Raw genomic sequence first — 18,162 nt, forward strand, 5'->3', positions numbered from 1 at the left:
AGTTTTTGTTTATGGACTGTGAATTTATCTCTTGCATTCAGCAACTGACAGGAGTTCCTTCCTCTGGGCTCTGTGGAGTGGGTGGAGTTGGTCAGTGGCCCTGGATGTGTTTTGTCATACAGGCTCCCTGGGTGACCTCTGTCGGCTAGAGCCTTGGCTGCTTCCCAGGCACATTCTTATTGCTGCCTTCCTGGCCAGCGTCTGCAGAGAAATAGCCATGGCTGTATGGCTGTGAGATCTGTAAGGTGTAGCCTTATACATGGTTCTGGAAAATTCTAAATCAAACTGTTGCCTAATCTCTGGGTATGTGGGAAGGGAAGTGCAATCACTGTGAAGTTCTTAGTAACTTATAAAATGTCAACACTAACCAGCTCATTTCCTTTTTAGTGAAAGGCTTCTGTCTAGTAGACAAGGGATTGACAAGGTGTTTCTTGATTTGACGAAAGTTATCAGAAAATTCCAAGTCCATCTGTCTTATGGGGAGAGGCATATAGGATGTTAAACCAGTAAGAGGGATTTCTAGTGCATAAGACAGCTGTTCCTAAAGAGAGGACATGGAGGATTTCAGCCTGAGCCAGGGGCTTCTAAAGCTCAGAGGGAATGACATAGGCCAAATGATACAATCTCTAGACGTGGATAGTATCCCTTCTTGTTTAAACCAAGTATCTTTAATGTTATGCTAGTTAATGTTATGCTAGGAAAATCAGGATTACTTGCTATATGACTTTACAACATTAAAAGGATAACTTTAAGTCTAAAAAAAGAGAAGAATGTGTTTTTTTTTTTTTTAAAGATTGAGAAACACAGCCTTGGAGTTTTCTAACTGTTGCACACCCAACAGGGCAAAGTATATAAGTGAAGGAAGTGAAATTTAAGCTGGTACCACTTTTCTATCTTTGAAAAAACTGTAATGAGAGATTTAAAGGAGGAACTGTTAAAACCACTGAATTTTTAAGATACCCATTTTGTGTCTGCAATCACTATTTTATGGGGTTGAATAAAACCCTTGAAGTTTCAGGCAGCTGAACAGTAGTTTATTGGCATCAATAGTTAGAAGCTGCCCCAGATAAGCTTTTTGTAGCTAAATAGGTCAAAATCTTCAGGGTGTTAGATTTTGATCTGTTATCTTGTGGTAGATTGCCTTATAAATGTCCCAAAGTGGGCAATTGCAAAAGTCACCTGCCTTTGGGTAGCTCCTCTCTGTGAAGGGGCATCAAGGATCCAGGAGCTGACCAACGTGACCACATTTACTGCTGGTGCAGGGCGGTGAAACTGAAGCTGGTGGATATGTAAATTGGCCCATCTTTGTAGAGTGCAAGTTGGCTATGTATCAGAAGTCTTCAAAGTTCATACTTTGGCCTAAAAGATTTCATTTCCAAAAAGTTACTTGAAAAAAATAGATAATGTCTCTCTCTCTGTCTCTCACTCTCTCTTTTAAAAAAAAAAATAGATAATGGTAATGACAGCATGGCTGAAGTGTATTGACTGACAGGCACCAATCTGTGTTACGTGTTCATTTGTTTCTCATGATAACTTATATGGCAGATGCTATAACTGAAATTTTGTCAGAAGAGGAAACTGAGGCTGGGTAAGGTAACTGGCTCAAGGTCACAGGTTAGGTTGCAGAGCAGTTACTTGAACCCAGGCAGCTTCCTTCAGAGCCTGAACTCATTAACTACCCTATTTTGAAGATTTGCATATAAGTATGTTCACTATGGTATGAGTGCATGTATTATGTACACTGTGGTTTAAAAAATGGAAGATGGCCTGTATTTTCAATAATAAAGAAATTACTAAATAAATAATGATATTTCCATAAAATGAATTATTGAACAGCCATTAATGCTCATGTCCTAAGGATGGGGGTATAACTTAGTGGTAGAGCACTTTGCTAGTAGGTATGAGATCCTGGGTTCCATCCTTAGCACCACAATAAATAAATAAGTAAATAAGTAAATAAATAAATAAATAACTTTCATATTCTGAAAGGATCCTTAAAGATATGTAAAATACACATCACCAATTTTTTTAAAGAAAAAAATGTGTTATAAAACATAATTATGTTTTAAAAAATTTACTAAAGTATGAAAATATGCATGTCTCTTTGTTTTTAAACTGTATATGTTTTGAGAAGTGGCTGATGAAATTTTAGGTATTTAAAATTTTATCCTTTGGACCTTTTGTAATTGTTCCAATTTTCACATTGAATTTTCACTTCTCTCATATAATTTAAAATTCTGTATTAAAAACTTGGCATCATGGCTGGGGCTGGGGCTCAGTGGTAGAGCGCTTGCCTAGCATGTGTGAGGCACTGGGTTAGATTCTCAGTACCGTATATAAACAAATAGAATAAATGGAATAAAGGTCCATCAACAACTAAAAAGTAGTAAAAAAACAAAACAAATCAAAAAAACTTTGCAGGAACTTGATCCTCTGCACCAACACGAAAACCGCTCTTTGCATGAAGTGGACACTAGGTGGCGCTCCTAGACTCCAACAGCCCTATGAAAAGCCACAGCAAAGAACACAGAGGGACCAGCCTAAGGCATCCATCCATGTTTCCATACATTCCATTTGAGCTGCAAATTCCTGGCTTAGATATATTTTATGATGATTTTTTTTCCACATAGCAGTAGGCACAATCCAGAAGTTGCTGCTAAGGTAGTGTTGAGTTGCAGAACTTGATCATCAGCTGAGCTGAGCTGATCCAGCTATCCACATGTGCTGGATAGAAGGTTAGGAATGCCCCCAGTTAGGCCTTCTCCATCCAAGCATACTTCATGCTCACACTGTAATTTATGACTCAACATATTCTTTCTCTTTGCAGAAACTCGTTTCTAGATCGACCCTAAGAAGACAGGGAAAGGATGGCACCAAAGAAGGAAATGGGGTTGGGGTTAATTCTTCCAACCGATTTGGTATCGACAACTTCGAATTCATCCGAGTGTTGGGGAAGGGGAGTTTTGGGAAGGTGAGTCTTGATGAGTCTTGAACTGTCTGGGTTAAAGTAAGCATGCTATATGTATGGTCTTTATGTATGTCTGTGTGTATACCCATCCACTTGTGTGCCCCTACACTAAGAACCCACAGAGGCCTCCCTCACACTCCCTCCTGCTTTGCCCTAGGTGATGCTTGCAAGGATAAAACAAACAGGAGACCTCTATGCTGTGAAGGTGCTGAAGAAGGACGTGATCCTCCAGGATGACGATGTGGAATGCACCATGACTGAGAAGAGGATCCTGTCTTTGGCCCGCAATCACCCCTTCCTCACCCAGTTGTTCTGCTGCTTCCAGACCCCTGTAAGTACCACTCGGGTTCACTGACTCTGCAGCCTCCATCATTGGAGTTGAGATAATAAGATTTTGAAGATTTTATAAAGTTGAGGATCAGAAATTTTTTTGGAATGGTTCTGAACGTAGGACCATCCAAAGACGTTGGGGACTTCTGGCACCCTCTGGGAAAAGAGAGAAACTAATGAGTTCACCTCTCCTTCCTTCATGTTGTCCTGGGAAAGGTGTGTGTCCTAAGAATGAAGAACTCTTCCTATGTGTTTTCTCTAGCAAAGTGAAGGTTACAAAGACTAAGAATAGGGTAAATGTTCTAGGCTGATTTTTCTTGATGAATTTGGCCTTGATTTTACTCCAGACATAGGCACAAGAGGTCAGAAAAGGGGTCTGAAAATATTGTCTTCTGAGAGAGTAGTCCCAAGAGGGCACCCTGATTTGGAATATCCTGAGGCATTTTTCCCAGCCTCAAACAAAACCTTTTGATTGATGCCACGGACTGATTTTGGGACTCGAGTCTGCCCTATCAGGGTTAAGGCAATGAGGAATGCTTTTGGCTGTGGTTAATGGAATACCCAACCAAAAGTGGTTGAAACAGAAACAGGATGGGTTCATTTCATTAATACAGAGTTTGTTCTTTATTTCATGTGATGAGAAGTCGGATGGTAACAATGCTAAGATTGCATTCATTGCCCAGTGACATTGAGCCTGTCTTCCCCTCAGGGATCTCAGGGTATTTGCAGCATCCCTCAATATCACACCCTCACATGACCAAAGCAGGAAGTACAGAGGCAGAGACCAAAAGGCTGCATGGACCACCCTTCTTTAATCAGGAAGACAAGACTTTTCCTAGATGTAGGCCAATTAATCTTAGTAACAAGGGAGGCTGGAAGAACAAATATCTGGTCAAGATAAACGTCAACCTCAGTTCATCCTGAGGCAGGGAACTCTGCTGCTTATTTAGAATTGGGCTCAAAATTTGAGTTTCTGGTATTGGTAAGAATGGAAATGGACCCTGAGAGGAGACCAAGATTCTGATGGATGAGTCGGAATTTCTTGCTGTCAAAAGGCATTCTGGGAGAGTGGCTTCTGGGTCTGCCCCATCAGGAAGTAAAAGGTGCCCTGGGAGTGGAATAGGGGCATCTCACCTGGTCAGAGATGCTGATGCACAGTTCTACAAAAATTAACAGTGAAGCTGGAACCAGAAGGGTAAATTGAATTACTTAGGCAAAGAGAATAAAGGTGCACACGCCATGTCTGGTAAACAGCGCACACAAATCTGGAGGTGAGGGAGAACATCAGGTGTGAATACAGCTCAGTACATGTGGGATACTGGCTGAGGAGGGGCCTGGTGGGACTGATGATGCATTAAGGAGTTTGGATTTTAATCTTAGGAGCAATGGAAAGTCATGGAATAAATTGAAGCAGAGTGATGATTTTTCAGATTGCATTTACTTAACTGTAAGAAACTAATTTCTTACAATATACAAGCACCCTCCAAATATCTGTATCATTTATCCAAAAGAAATAGTATTTATTAGTTTCATGTGTAGCTGTTCAGAGAATGTTTTGTTCATAAAAACATGCATACCACCTATATGCATGCATGTTTATTTTTTAAAAAAATCAAAAGCAGTCATATACTTCATCATGATTCTGTTCTTTATTTTTAATATAATAGTATGTCTTAGAGCTTGTTCTATATTTGTGCACACCCAGCTGCTTAATTTTTAATGGCTGTATGATATTCCATTCCATTTTAAGGACTTGCCTGCCACGTTTTATTTAACGTGTTCTTTTGTGTGTGTGTGGTTTTTTTTTTTGTTCTTTTTAGATATACATGACAGTGGAGTGTATGTTGGCATAATCTACACACATGGAGTATAACTTATTTTAATTAGGAAATTAAATTGGGATTCCATTCTTGTGGTTGTACATGATGTGGAGTTTCACTGGTGGTGTACTCATATATGAACAAAGGAGTTATGTCTGATTTATTCTACTGTCTTTTCTATTCCCATCTCCCCTCTCTTCCTTTCATTCCCCTTTGTCTAATCCACTGAAACTCTGTTCTTCCCTCCCCCACTTGTTGTGTGTTATTTAACCTTCTCTTTATTACCACTTGCTGTGCTGTGTTTTTTGAGTTCACACTCCCAAAGCGTGAGTGAGGAAGCCTCTTACCCTCACCTTCCCATCACAGCATGCTATGTATTGCTTTGGTGACCTGGGAGCTTTTTAAAAATGGTATCTTTGAAGGTCTAGCTTGCATTTCTCTGACCGAGGGTGAGACTGCACAGTCTACTGTTTAAGGATCACTTGCATTTATTGGGAAGGGATATGTGCAGACTGGAGAACAGGTGGAATGGGGAAGACTGGAACTTGGAGACAGGAGGATGCATTAAAGGGCATGCAGAGTGTGCATTCCAATGCTGCCTAAGTGTTGGAAAGGACGGGGGAGACAGCTGATGGCTTCTCCAGCCTCCCTCTGCACCTCGCGCTTCATGGTCTAGGCTCCATGAGATTACCGCCTCCTTGTAAGTGGCCCTCAGTGGCTCTGATGTCCTGGGACTGACCTGCCACCTTGCCCCTAATTCTTTTTTCCCATCTCCAGGGTCCTCAGTTCCTTTAGAGCTGCAGTGTTCCCTGCCTTCCACTGCTACCTGGAATATCCTCCAAACAATATTCTGTGCTCCGTCTTTGCCAATGCAAGCCCTTCGCCCATCCTCACCCCCCTCATCTAGCTGTTTTCTTGAAGAGTGGGGTGACATTTTGGGGTCTGAGAGAGACAACTGAAAGATCAGACAGGTTGTCTGCGGGAATTTCAGGCTCCATCCTCCTGAATACCACGGTGAATACCATGAATCAAGTAGCAGATCTGGGTTATCGCTCAGATTGCCTTGCCTAGGGTCTGACAAACAGATTGGGTGGTTTCCTATGATTTTAGGTTAATAGTTGTAACTGGATGATAACCCTGAGTCAGGCAGTTGACTGGTATTTAGGGACCCTAATCTAAATTCCAGTTGATGGGCTGGGGACATAGCTTGGTGGTAGAGCCCTTGCCCAGCACACACAAGTCCCTAAGTTTGATCCCCAACACTGAAAACAAACAAAAACTCAAGTTAGAACTGATTCGGGCAAATAAAGAAGTATGTCTGACCCAACTTCAAGGGTATTTTACTTATAAAAGAAAATCCTCGTGATTCTGTATAAGCAGTCAAATGTCTCGCCAATAATTACATCATGTTACAGTAGAGAACAAGAAACTAACCTGGGACAGATTAGGAACCCAAAGACTATAGAATGCATAGTTTTCCAAGAAAAGGTATAAATTATACAATATACGATTATAAATTTTAGCGGCCCCATGGGATTCCCAGAGTTTAGCAGCTAAAGCCTCTACTGGCATGTAGTGTATTTTTTTTCTAGTGAAAGTCTGATGTTTGGCCACAAGGTGGCAGTCGTTACTGCAAAGTGATTTTTATTTCTCCACCAGTGAAATATGAAACACATGTAACTGCCATTGGGGTTTAAAAATATATGCATTGCGATACATGTGCCTAACCCAAAGGATAAAGGGAATTTTCCCCTGCATTAAATTTAGATGATAAATGAAATGGTAGGAACCATCTTGGGAGAATCAATTGAGTTTTTCTCATGCTAAGGTAGATTGCTGTTCTCATTTTTCTTCTCCCGGGTTCATAAATTTTATGAGCCTGCACAGTGTCAGTGTACATGGCATTTCTTTACTGTGTGTCCATCTGCAAGAAATCCTCAGGAACTATCCCCATTCACTGTTATAAAGCAAACTATAAAAGACAGAAAATGTTGGTTGCTTTGAGAAATGACAGCAGATGATGCCTTTTTAACTACCCAGTTCTTCAGGCCCTGGCTTCTTGAAGGGGAGACTCCTCAGTGTTTAATGTTGACCCAGAGGAGACTCCCCTGCAGAGCTGAGAAAGAGTCTAGGTGAGGCCCTGGAGTCACTCCCCAGCTGTCTGATAGTCTTTCCCTGGGAAGGCCCTTGTAGGAAAAGGACTCCCTGGTGTCCAGCCCTGTGGAATCTGCATTGCCGAGGGTCCCTGGACTGTAGGTGTGGAGACAAGGTGGGCCAGACTGACTCTGATCCTTTGGTCATCTGAAGTCTTACACCACATTTTGGGGTTGACCCAGCAGTTGTTTATGTGCCTCCTCCAAACTTCTGAGATTGAAACAGCATTGCTTTTGGGATCAGAAGACCTGAGTTCCATCCTAGCTTTGTTCCCCTCCATCTAAATAGCTTGACTCTGTCCTGAAATTCATTGGAGTCCCAAGGTTCCCATGATGAAAAGGGAAGCAGAATCGTCCTGAGGTAAAGTGAGGAAATGAACCAGAAATGCTCCCTACACAGTGTGAAGCGCTGCTCCAGAGTAGAGCAAGTCAACTCATTGTAACCTCCACTACCCCCTTCCCCGTGCCAAAGACAGGTGCCCTGGGGCTTCCCATTGGCCAGCAAAGTGCCCCACAGAGAGGCAATCATGAGCACCCCCAGGTAGGAATTTTGGAGCTTCTTTTGTTCTTAGCCAAAAAAAGAAAAAGATAAGCAAATTTCAAACATCAGAAACTATGTTGAGTTTTCTACATAGATTGATAAACCCGTACATTTACCACCTGATTTTTTTCATTAGAGTACATATTGTTTGCAAGCATTTAGTTAAATTGGCACCTTCATACATTTCTGATAGCATTATAAACTTTAATATTTAGTGAAGAATTTGATGATCTCTATCAAGACTCATAAACTGTACTCTTGGATCTGTTGATTTTATTTCTGACAATCTAGTCTGTGGCAATGGTGTAAAGAATAAATGTTATGCATAAAGATGCTTAATTTTCAGTTGTTACTTTGCACTTTCCCAGATTCCACATAAAAGAGAAATCATGTAGTATTTCTCTTTTTGTGCCAGGCCTATATCACTTAATGTCCTTCAGGTTCATCTGTGATGTTACAAATGACAGAATTTCCTTCTTTCAAAAGGCTGAATAAGACTCTATCATGTTGAAATTCCAAATGTTCTTTGTCCATTCATCCGTATCCTCATCCATTCATCCATATTGTGAATAACACTTCAGTGAGCAAGAAAGTATAGCTATCTCTTTAACATATTGATTTCATTTTCTTCTAATGTATGCCTGGTAATATGGATCATATGGTAAGTTCCATGGTACCATTTTCCATAGTGGTGGGCTAACTTACATTCTCATCGACAGTGTGCAAGGATTCCTTTTCCTCCATATCATTGCCGGCTGTGTCATCTTTCATCTTTTTGAGGAGGTGATATCTCATTGTGACTTTAACTTGTATTTCTCTGATGATTAGTGATGCTGAGCATTTTTTATGCACCTATTGGCTATTTTTATGTCTGTTCAGATTCTTTGCTTATTTTCAATTGAGTTGTTTATTTTGTTCCTATTAAGTTGTTTGCATTCCTTGTATATTTTGGATATTAGCTCCTTATCAGATACATGATTCGCAAATATTTCTCCCTGTGACCTCTTCACATTGTCAATAGTTTCCTTTGTTGCACCAAAGATTTTTAGTTTGACTGAATCTTGTTGTCTGTTTTTGCTTTCATTGCCTGTGCTTTTGGGGCCAAAACTTTCTTAATAGAAAGTTATTGATGAGATCAACGTCATGGTGCTTTCCTCCTATATTTTCTTGTAGTAGTTTTACAGTTTGGGATCCTATATTTTAAGTCTTTTAATCCATACTAAGTTGATTTTTGTATCTGGTGTGAGATAAGGACCTAGTTTCATTCTTCTACATGTGGGTATCCAATTTTCCCAACATTTATCAAGGAGACTGCCCTCCCCCCATGTGTAAAAACAATTGACCATAAATGTGTGGGTCTATCTCTGGGCTCTGTATTCTGTTTATTGATCTATGTGTCTATTTTTATGTCAGTGTCATGCTATTTTGACTACTGAATCTGGATAGTAGATTTTGAAGTTGGGTAGGGTGATGTCTCTGGCTCTGTTCAAGATTGTGTTGGCTTCAGTGCATTATTTATAATAGGAAAATGTTAGAAATAACTTCAGCATCCAGCAATAGGGGCATACTTAAATAATAGACTGGGCTGGGGATCTAGCTCAATGGTAGAGCATGTGCAAGGTCTTGGGCTCAATCCCAGGACCAAACACACAAAAAATACATGTATTTACACGTTCACCCACGTACACTACTTGTCAAGGATTTTTAACCAATAAAAGGAGACAACATAATAAAAAAGATTTTATTGTATATTATTACGTTAGTGTATGTTATATATGAAGCAGTTAATTATTATGTTCAGACATTGTCGAGAGCACCTATCATGTATTATTCTTTGCGTCTAATTCTCACAATAGCCTAATAAGATATGTGTCATCATTCTCTTCATTTTTGTCAAATAGTGAAGCAAAACACTGAAGAGTTAAGTTACTTGTCCAACATCCAACACTAGGAGGTTAGAACCCAAGAAAAAAATATAGAATTTATGAATTTGAGAAATTCATATCAAGTTCTGTCCAAGATGGCATATTGGTAAACCTGCCCTCCCCTGAAACAAACAAACAAGGACTGGCAAAGAATTATGCCAGTGACTATCAGAGACTGTATTGAAGTAGTGGACTTATGGATTTTTTTTTCTTTTTTCTATTTATCAAATTTGGTAGTGTGATTGCTTTTCTTAAAGATGGGGATGGGAAGGAAAAAAAACCACCTTCAGTCAGGGAGGAGGGCTCTTGGTCTTTAAGGTCCTGGGCCTAGGAAATGCTGCTCCTCCTGCTCCTCTCTTCACACTCCTTTTATCCTCATCAGAGACTGTTGTGTCAGCAGCTGAGCCTCCTGGCATTTATGGCCTGGAATCTGGGTCTCGGCTGCCCTCCTCCCATGGGCTCCCCACTTGGGTTCTCCTGCTGGAGTCTCAGCTGATGCCAAGGGAGGAAGGGGGAGTGGGGAGGGGAGAGAGGAAGGAACAAAGACAGGGCCGTAGCAGGAAGGGGGAGTGGCAAAGTAAATATTGGTCAGATGCTTTAGTCTTTGTTCAGAGACCTAGTTTATGGGAGCAAAGGTTCCATTTGGAAAACATGAGACACTATGCCCAGCGCCCGAGAACTGCTGCTCAGTAGCAGGCCCCGAAGATGACTCCAGGGATGCCCCATTCCTTGGGAAGTTACTGGAGCACAAATCCACTGCCTTGAGGGTGGGCTGCAGACTGCTGTGACCCCCTTTGCAAGGTCGAGGCCCAGAGCTCTCCCTTCTGCTGGCTTCTGCCTGGGCTGCCGACAGGCGTGCTCAGGGTGTGAGCCTGCAAGGGTGGCATTCCTGGCAGGAACAGAGCTTTCCACACCTCAAATGTGGGTCAACAAAGCCGAAATCTATTTTTGAAGGTTGGGGTGTCCAGGAATCTTGAGAACTAAATCCCATCAATGTACACGCTGGCCCCAAGTGATTTCAGTAGACTTCAAAAATGTTGGGGAAATGACCTGAGCACATGAACTCAGGGGTAACATTCTTTCCTCTGTATTGTTTTCTCCATTGTTTTTAGGTTAAATATTAGCGAAGGAGTGTGTGTGTGAATGAGAGAAGAGGTGCAGCGCTTAGTCACGTGGCCCTGGAAGTCATGGGTCCACCTTTCCCCAGGAAAGTAATGCTGCTGCAACCTACAGGGCAAGAGCTCTGGCTTGGAATTCTGGCTTGGCTCAGAGCCCACTTGTCCTCTAGAAGCACCCCCTGCCCCCACCTCAGATAAGCTCCTCTTCCCAAACCTGTGTCCTTTTCCTCATGGTTGGCAGAAATACTCCTAGAAAGGCTCCCCAGGCTGGCTGCAGACAGGCATGTGGGTACAGCAGCTCGCCTGCAGCCCTGTTCTGCCCCAGCTGCCATGTCCTCTCATGTGATTGCTGAGCATCTGCAGGACGGCTGGGCCTGTTGGTGTCCCAATTGCTGCCCTACTGATGGATTGGGGGAGGAGGAGGCACACTTGGCCCTGCATTGTGAGTTACTGTGATGTCCTGGGCAAGGGGAAGAGGCCCCGTGACAGCAGGGTAGTAGAGAAGTCCAGCCCCAAACTGGAAAACATTTCCCTCTGCAGAGGCAAGGGTTCTCAAGAGGCCTCTGTCACCCTCCTCATAGTTGCTTGATGATTATTATTAATTTTTTTGAACCCTGAATGGTGTGGGGTTTGCAAAAGCCAAGGTTGAAAAATGAAAGAACAGTTCACTGAGACCCTAGCATACATTCTAGGTGCTTCTATTGATTACCAATATTTCTAAAACTGCAGACCGGTGTTCCGTGAATATCTGTTGAACAAAATGTCTTATTCAATACCTAAAGTGATTTAGGAAGATCATTTTAAAGGTCTGGAAACTGGGGTCCAGAGGAGTTAAACAATTTACCCCACATCACAAAGCGAGCAAGAGCTATTATGTGGATTCTTGATCAGGCTGTCCAGCTTAATTATTTATATGTCATTTCCTTTATACCACAGCAGGAAATCTCTTCTCTCTGCAATATGTGTAGCTGAGCAGGATAGTATCATTAGGGAGGAATAAAAGCAGTTTTTTCACAATATGTAGTTTGGGGACTTTGATAAAATACCTAAGGATATTTCCTCTTATCTGTTTGTAACTAGGTTTCCTCCTTTCCCTAAGCAATGACTGCTACAAACACAATTTGGTCTGCTTATGGTTCATTTGTTATAGTTTGCCTTTGGCTCAGATCAAAATAGAAAATGAGCCAGAACATGGTGTTTCCCATCTCTGCATGTTCCCAACTTTTTAAATAGTGTTTCATCTTTCTTTGAGATTATTAATTATGGGTCTATATCCGTAGTCAGGCTGGATCTGGCTCTTGGGGGGTGGTGAGGAAATGTGTGACCATCCTTCTTCTCAGCCTGAGATCCCTGGGGACAAGATGTACAGAGACTATCTCCAGGCTCCAGATCTGGGGGGATTTTTTGGGACCTTGTCTTCTGCCTTCTCAGGCTTCTAGACTTTCTGTTGCTAAATGGGGCCACAAAAATGAATGGTAAAAAAGAGAAGCTGAACTCTACACTGTTCCATTGTCTCTGTCTCTTTGGATAAGACTGCCTGCCAAGATATTTGGTCTGTTAAAAGAGTTTGAGACAGTGGCCTTGAGATTGCTCAATTGGAACTGGCCTCCTTGCTGGCTGTCACCAACGACAACTCACAGGTGGAACAGACCTGCCACTTGGGCATTTGCTAAGATGGTTTGTGGACGTGTGTGTAATTTCCCTTGACGTAACTGAGACTCTGCCAGGGTCAGATGTGGCCCCGATGTGTGATGTGTTCATGATGACTGAAAGCTTTTGGTGGTGGCGATTGCTTGGTCATGGTTTTTCCTGACCACAATTGGAAGCTCTTAGAATCTGCAAGATACAGAAAGTTAGAGATACCTTGCCCTCAGCAGTGTCCTTCATAGAAATATAAGTGACTTCTCCGGAGTGAGAAGGAGATGAGCTCTGTGCCACGCAGCTTAGTGAAAAGTCGGTCTGAGTGAGTGTTAGGCAAAAGAAGCAGCTGTTTTATTCCTTAGTCTTGAAGGAAAGAAAAGACCAACATGTGTAAAGTAGCAGTGTGCAGTAGATTGCATGTTCTAAGTGTAGTCCTTATACCACCAGAGGAAAGATAGTTGAAAATAACCCTGAATTTTGGAGAAGTGCCTACCTATGTGCCAGCCTTCCTGCCCAAGGGCTTGAAGACCAAAAAAACTAAGACTTCAACCTTAAGCAGCACCTTGGGTACAACCCACAGGTGTTTCTACAGGAAGCAGGGTAGACTACTTCCTCGACCAACTGGGATGTCTGGACTGGACCTGAAGCTAATACCTGTGGGTGGCTAGCATGGGTTCACCCCACCCTGAAAGAAGAATCATGCAGTATAAAGCCTACCACCTTGGTTCAAAACTAGAGGCTGCAATATATTTTAGTTTTGAAATTTTGAGTTTTCTGTAATTAATTACTCACTGGTAAGAACCTGTCACATCTGTCTCTGGTAGGCCCCAGAACAATCCAGGGCCTCTCGTGAGTTGGAACAACCCTGTTAGAATCAAGTTAGGGTATTTGGAGGTTTAGAGAATTGCCCATTATAGTTAGCTTACAACAGAAGGCCAGGAAATGCTTATTTATTCAGCTCATGTGGACAGAGTACTTGTGAGGTACAGGCAGGGCTTCACACTCTGAGGTCCACCACTGCACACAGCAGAGGGGAATCCCTGTCCTCTTGTAACTGACCTTCTTCTGGGAGTTTATAGGCCTGAAGCTCAGGAACAGGCTGTCCTACAGAGAAGACTCAGCTGGTAACCCTCCATGGGTAGCCGGTCCGGTGGCATTTCATTAAAGACTGACTCAGAGCAAGACATCTGGTTGGAAGGAGGCCCATGGGGCTTATCTTGAAGCTGCATTTGCATATGAAGTGCACCCTTATTTTTAGGTAGGATGAGGTGAATTTGAGACTAACAAGACATTGTGTTGGGACCAGAGGGGCGTGGAAGTGCTTGGCAGTATCTCTGGGTGGTGTTGGGTTCTATTTTGCCCAGGTGTTGGGGGCTCACAGAGAGAGGCATAATGGGAAGAGCAGTCCCTTGATCACCCTTGCTGTTTGCATGATTTTCCCCTTCCCTCTGGGTAGGCTGGTCTGTTTTACCAGCAGCCTCTGCACCAGGCTGCAAAGACACCGTCCACCTCCCCTGCCCACTCCCATATTGACTGTGTGCTATAAAGACCAACTCTGCTCCTCCGTGCCAAGGTTCCTTTCCCTGCCTTCTGTTGTAACCTAGTCCCTTGGCTCAGTCTTCCCAGCAGACCCTCCATTTCCTCCCTTTGTGGTCACCCAGGGAGTTTCTGTTTCCCTTCTGTGGGAAGCTCCTAACTTTCAGTGTGTTGGTCTAGCAAAAGAGCCTGCTGTATTTCGAACTCACTCCTGCTTGCTTCTGGTCTGTCATAGTTTACTGCTTAGGTGGAATTCTTCCTAGAGCCTCTTAATGTCATCCTCATGGTATATGACATTTTAAACATAAAATGATCTATAATTCCCAATAGAAGCAAAAGAAGAGAGTTCTTTCAGCCAAACTGTCCCTTTACCCATGCATGTTTTTCCATTTCTTTTTCCATATCTTGGAACACCCAAATTGGCTCTGGCCACTTTCCTGTTCAACTTTCCTCTGGTTTCCTCCGCCCCCAGGGAGCACAGAGCCATTAGTCTCCTTGGTGCTTTCTGAGGTGATAGAAATTGGGAACCAGCCCAAGCCCACCATGAACCTCGACCTTCTTGACTAATGTGTCTTCCCATGGCAAAAGTCAGCTCAAACTGAGTTAGACAAAAGCAGGAAAACTAAGGAACAAAAAAGGCACAGTGGGCCTAGAAGTGGCTTTAAGTTTATCTTCCAGAAGCCTGTAGACTCTAGGACCTGCTGGTTCACTTTGTCCCTCCTTACTTGGGCTTTAGATCTAGAGAAAGTTCCATGCCACATTGCACAGAACTTTACCCCCACCACATTGACCCTCACCAGTAGGTCAGATAGTTTTAGTAATCTAGAGATGTGGGAATTTTCATCCTTTGTGGTTAAAAAAAAAAAATTAAAGACTCACTGATTTGTATAATGCAATGTCGTTTGTCAGTTACTAACATGTGGGCTGGATAATTCTTTCTTGTAGGGATTATCCTGTGCATTTCAGGATTTTACTTATTTGTTTGTTTGTTTGTTTGTTTATGCAGTGATAGGGATGGAACCCAGAGCCTCACACTTGCAAACACTATAACCACGGAGCTGCACTCCAACCCCACTGTAGACTGTTTAGGAGCTCCCCTGGCCACATCTCTGGAGACGCCAGATGTGCCTCCCCAGTTGTGACAACTAGTGTTATCAGACATTGCCAAAGGTTCCATGGGGTAAGGGGAAGAATCTCCCCTGACTAAAAACTGTAGCCTTATATCACTGTCAATTGATCTGTCCTCAATGTAAGAGGTCAAGTAGGCTAGCATATGTATATATTTTCCTTACAGATATCAAAATGAAATTTTGTATCAAATCTTTGTAAAAATATAAACATTATCACTTTTTTTTTCTGAGTTTGTAGAAAGGCAGAGTTCCTGTTAGGGGCTCCTGACAGCTGTCAGTGGCTGCAGGGATGGGGCCTCTGAGCTGGAGGAGAGGGTAGTGGAATTGTGCAGGGTCTTTTCAGTGTGAGCCAGGGCTAGCCTGCTAAACTTCTCTGCAGAGCAGCCTGCCATGCGATAAGACAGAGCTGTCAGAGCCTGGGGCATCAGGGAGCCAAAGATTAGCTCACTGAGCATGTGTTTAAAATGGGTTATGTTAAAAAGCAAGCCATGGAAATATGCAGCTTCTCTTGTTTTGGCGGTTAATCATTACACTTTCACTTTACCAACAAGGCATTGCATCAGTGGCATTTTATGAAAACCATCCTTTCACCCTGAAACACCTAGTTTTTCTTCCTGTGTGTGCTGCACATGGCTGGATTTTCAAAACAGAAATCATCAGAGCTTTAAGAAACAATTACCAACCAGCATGGAAGTTATGCTCATAACATGAGTGTACTTTATGAGAGAGCAAACCGGCTGTTTTCTTTCTTTTGTTTTCTATGTATGGAAATGCCATTTCAACTTAAAATAGAAATGCCTTAAGTGCTATCTTCAAAACTCAGTGGCCTCTAAATATTAAAGATAGACCTTCGTAATCACAGGCGTTGGCTGTTTCTATTTTGAATGGTAATATTGAAGTAATCTTGCGTTATTAAATTCAGTAAATTCATTATTAAATTCAGTAAATGATGTCCCCCCAATAATGAAGGAACAACGTGGATCTACTCTTTAATTGCCTACCATTAAAGGTCACATTATGACACCATATGATAGAGAGAAAAAAGCCATAATCGATTCTTGGGGAGGTTGGATGGATTTCCCAGAAGAGGTGCTATCTGCGCTACATTTTGAGGATGTATAGGGACATGCACAGTCACAAAGTAGGAGATAACTTCCCACATAGGTAACAGCAGTGCAGAGTCAAAGAGGCTTAAAATTGCATGATATGCCTGGGAAACAGCAGAATTTTAAGAGATGAAATACAGGTATGATGAAGAAACGAGATCATAATGTCCTTTGCTAAGGATTCAATCATGGAAGTGAAAGATCTCAAGTCAGGGAGCCACAGAATATTGCACTTTAGAAGGCTATTTCTGGTTGCCCTTTGCAGAGGGACAAGGTAGCAGATCTGAAAAGAAGGCTGAACCAGGGGCCTGTCAATCCCAAGGCAGTGATCATGGGAATGGAGTCAAGGAAACACAAAGGAGGTGGACTTGACAGGACTTTTTAGGAGGAATGTCCAGGAGTCCGGCCAGTCGGGAGTCTATAATGAGTTCAGGGAAATCTAGGGAAAAGATTCTTATTTGTCAGAAACACAGTTCAGATGGGGGACAGCGGCAGTTAGGTTTTTGAATCATCAGTGTCTTCTTGGTATAGCAGCTACTGTATTGGGAAAGGTTTTAGTATTTTCGAGGGAGAAGAGAGCTGAAGAAGCAGTTCTGTGAAAGAGTCCAGAAGTGTAAAATATCAGAAAGGAATCAGAAGGATGTGGTTTCTTAGGAGGAAAAAGCAAGTACCAAGAAGAAGCCAGTTCACCAAAGGACTCAGAGCACTGGATCTGGCATGAGATCATTGGTGTTGCTATCTTAATATCTGCTCTCATCTTGGGGTCTGCAGTGCCCATCTGAACTCCAGTTAACTCATTGCAGCTTCCTTACAAAGCCTCTGTACCTCTACTGTAAGGCCTGTGTCTTTCTTTCTCAATGGACAGTGCAAGATTATTCTTTAGCCCACCTTGCAAAAATGGTTTGGGAAGGGATTATAGGTGAATCATTTGTTTGAACAGATCTCTTTTCCCAAACAGAGGGCCAGAGAAGAGATCGTGTGCCTGCAATGAATGAATCAAACTCCAAAATAGCCTGTGGAATGTATATTCCAGATGGAAATGTCAATAAGTATATCACCCCCAGAGAGCAGAGAAGGAAGGAGTAGATTGTCAGTGGATTCCCAAGCACCATTGCTAGACAGATATGGAATATTGTGGCCAGATTGTTTTCTAAGTGGGTAAAATGTCTAATCAGACTACTAACCCAGAATCTCCTACCACAGATAAAAGTATGGATTCATAGATCAGAGGGAGAGATGAAATCTTGGCTTTTAAAAAAGTTTGTAAAGTTTAGACACCTTTGCCATGAAAAGTGATCCAAGTAAATGAAATCATATTTTTACTCTATTCTGTACCCACATACCAACAAAGTCTATAAATATCTTCAATGAACCTGCTCTGATTTTATGCTAAGCCAAAGTTTTTATGGAGAGAATTGCACTATGTGAAATAATGACTTGAAGAATTCTATTGTGCATGCTTTTGTGAAGTGACTAAAATCTTTTTTTTAAAAAGTGAATAATTACCTAAGAGATCTTGGTGAATCTAAGTTTTAGTGTAGTTCAAATGGGGACATTTTCAATTAGGAAGCACTGGTTACATGTGCTTCTCAACAATTAGGGGGTGCTCCAAAGGCTAGTGATGTCTAAATAATTAATTAGCCAATCAAAATTAAAATACCATGTCTAGTTAGTAATCATCAGCCCTCAGAAATGGCTGCTTTACCAGGGCAATAAAAGTGATCTTTATCGTGGTGTAGAAACTGTGCTATTAATACCATGTTCTCTAATTTCCATTAACTTAATTAGCAGTCCAGCTAATTATAGGACTTCATAGAAATGGCATGAAAATTGTATGCAACTATTAAAATTGTGGTCTCTATAATTGATTATATCAGGGGTTGTTATGTAATAG

At 42.0% G+C, this 18,162-nt stretch overlaps 1 protein-coding gene across 1 annotated transcript in view; it reads left to right on the top strand.

Annotated features, from left to right (window-relative positions):
* The window catches only part of PRKCH (protein kinase C eta), a 226,141-nt gene that overhangs the window by 128,584 nt on the left and 79,395 nt on the right, over nucleotides 1-18,162 (top strand). The window contains exons 8-9 of the mRNA XM_081292216.1: nucleotides 2,828-2,971; nucleotides 3,126-3,299. Of these exons, the coding sequence (XP_081148342.1) occupies nucleotides 2,828-2,971; nucleotides 3,126-3,299 (318 nt within the window). The remainder of the gene's footprint in view (nucleotides 1-2,827; nucleotides 2,972-3,125; nucleotides 3,300-18,162) is intronic.

Source organism: Spermophilus citellus (assembly GCF_964194105.1).
Source record: "Spermophilus citellus genome assembly, chromosome: 4".
In the NCBI taxonomy this organism is placed as follows: domain Eukaryota; kingdom Metazoa; phylum Chordata; class Mammalia; order Rodentia; family Sciuridae; genus Spermophilus; species Spermophilus citellus.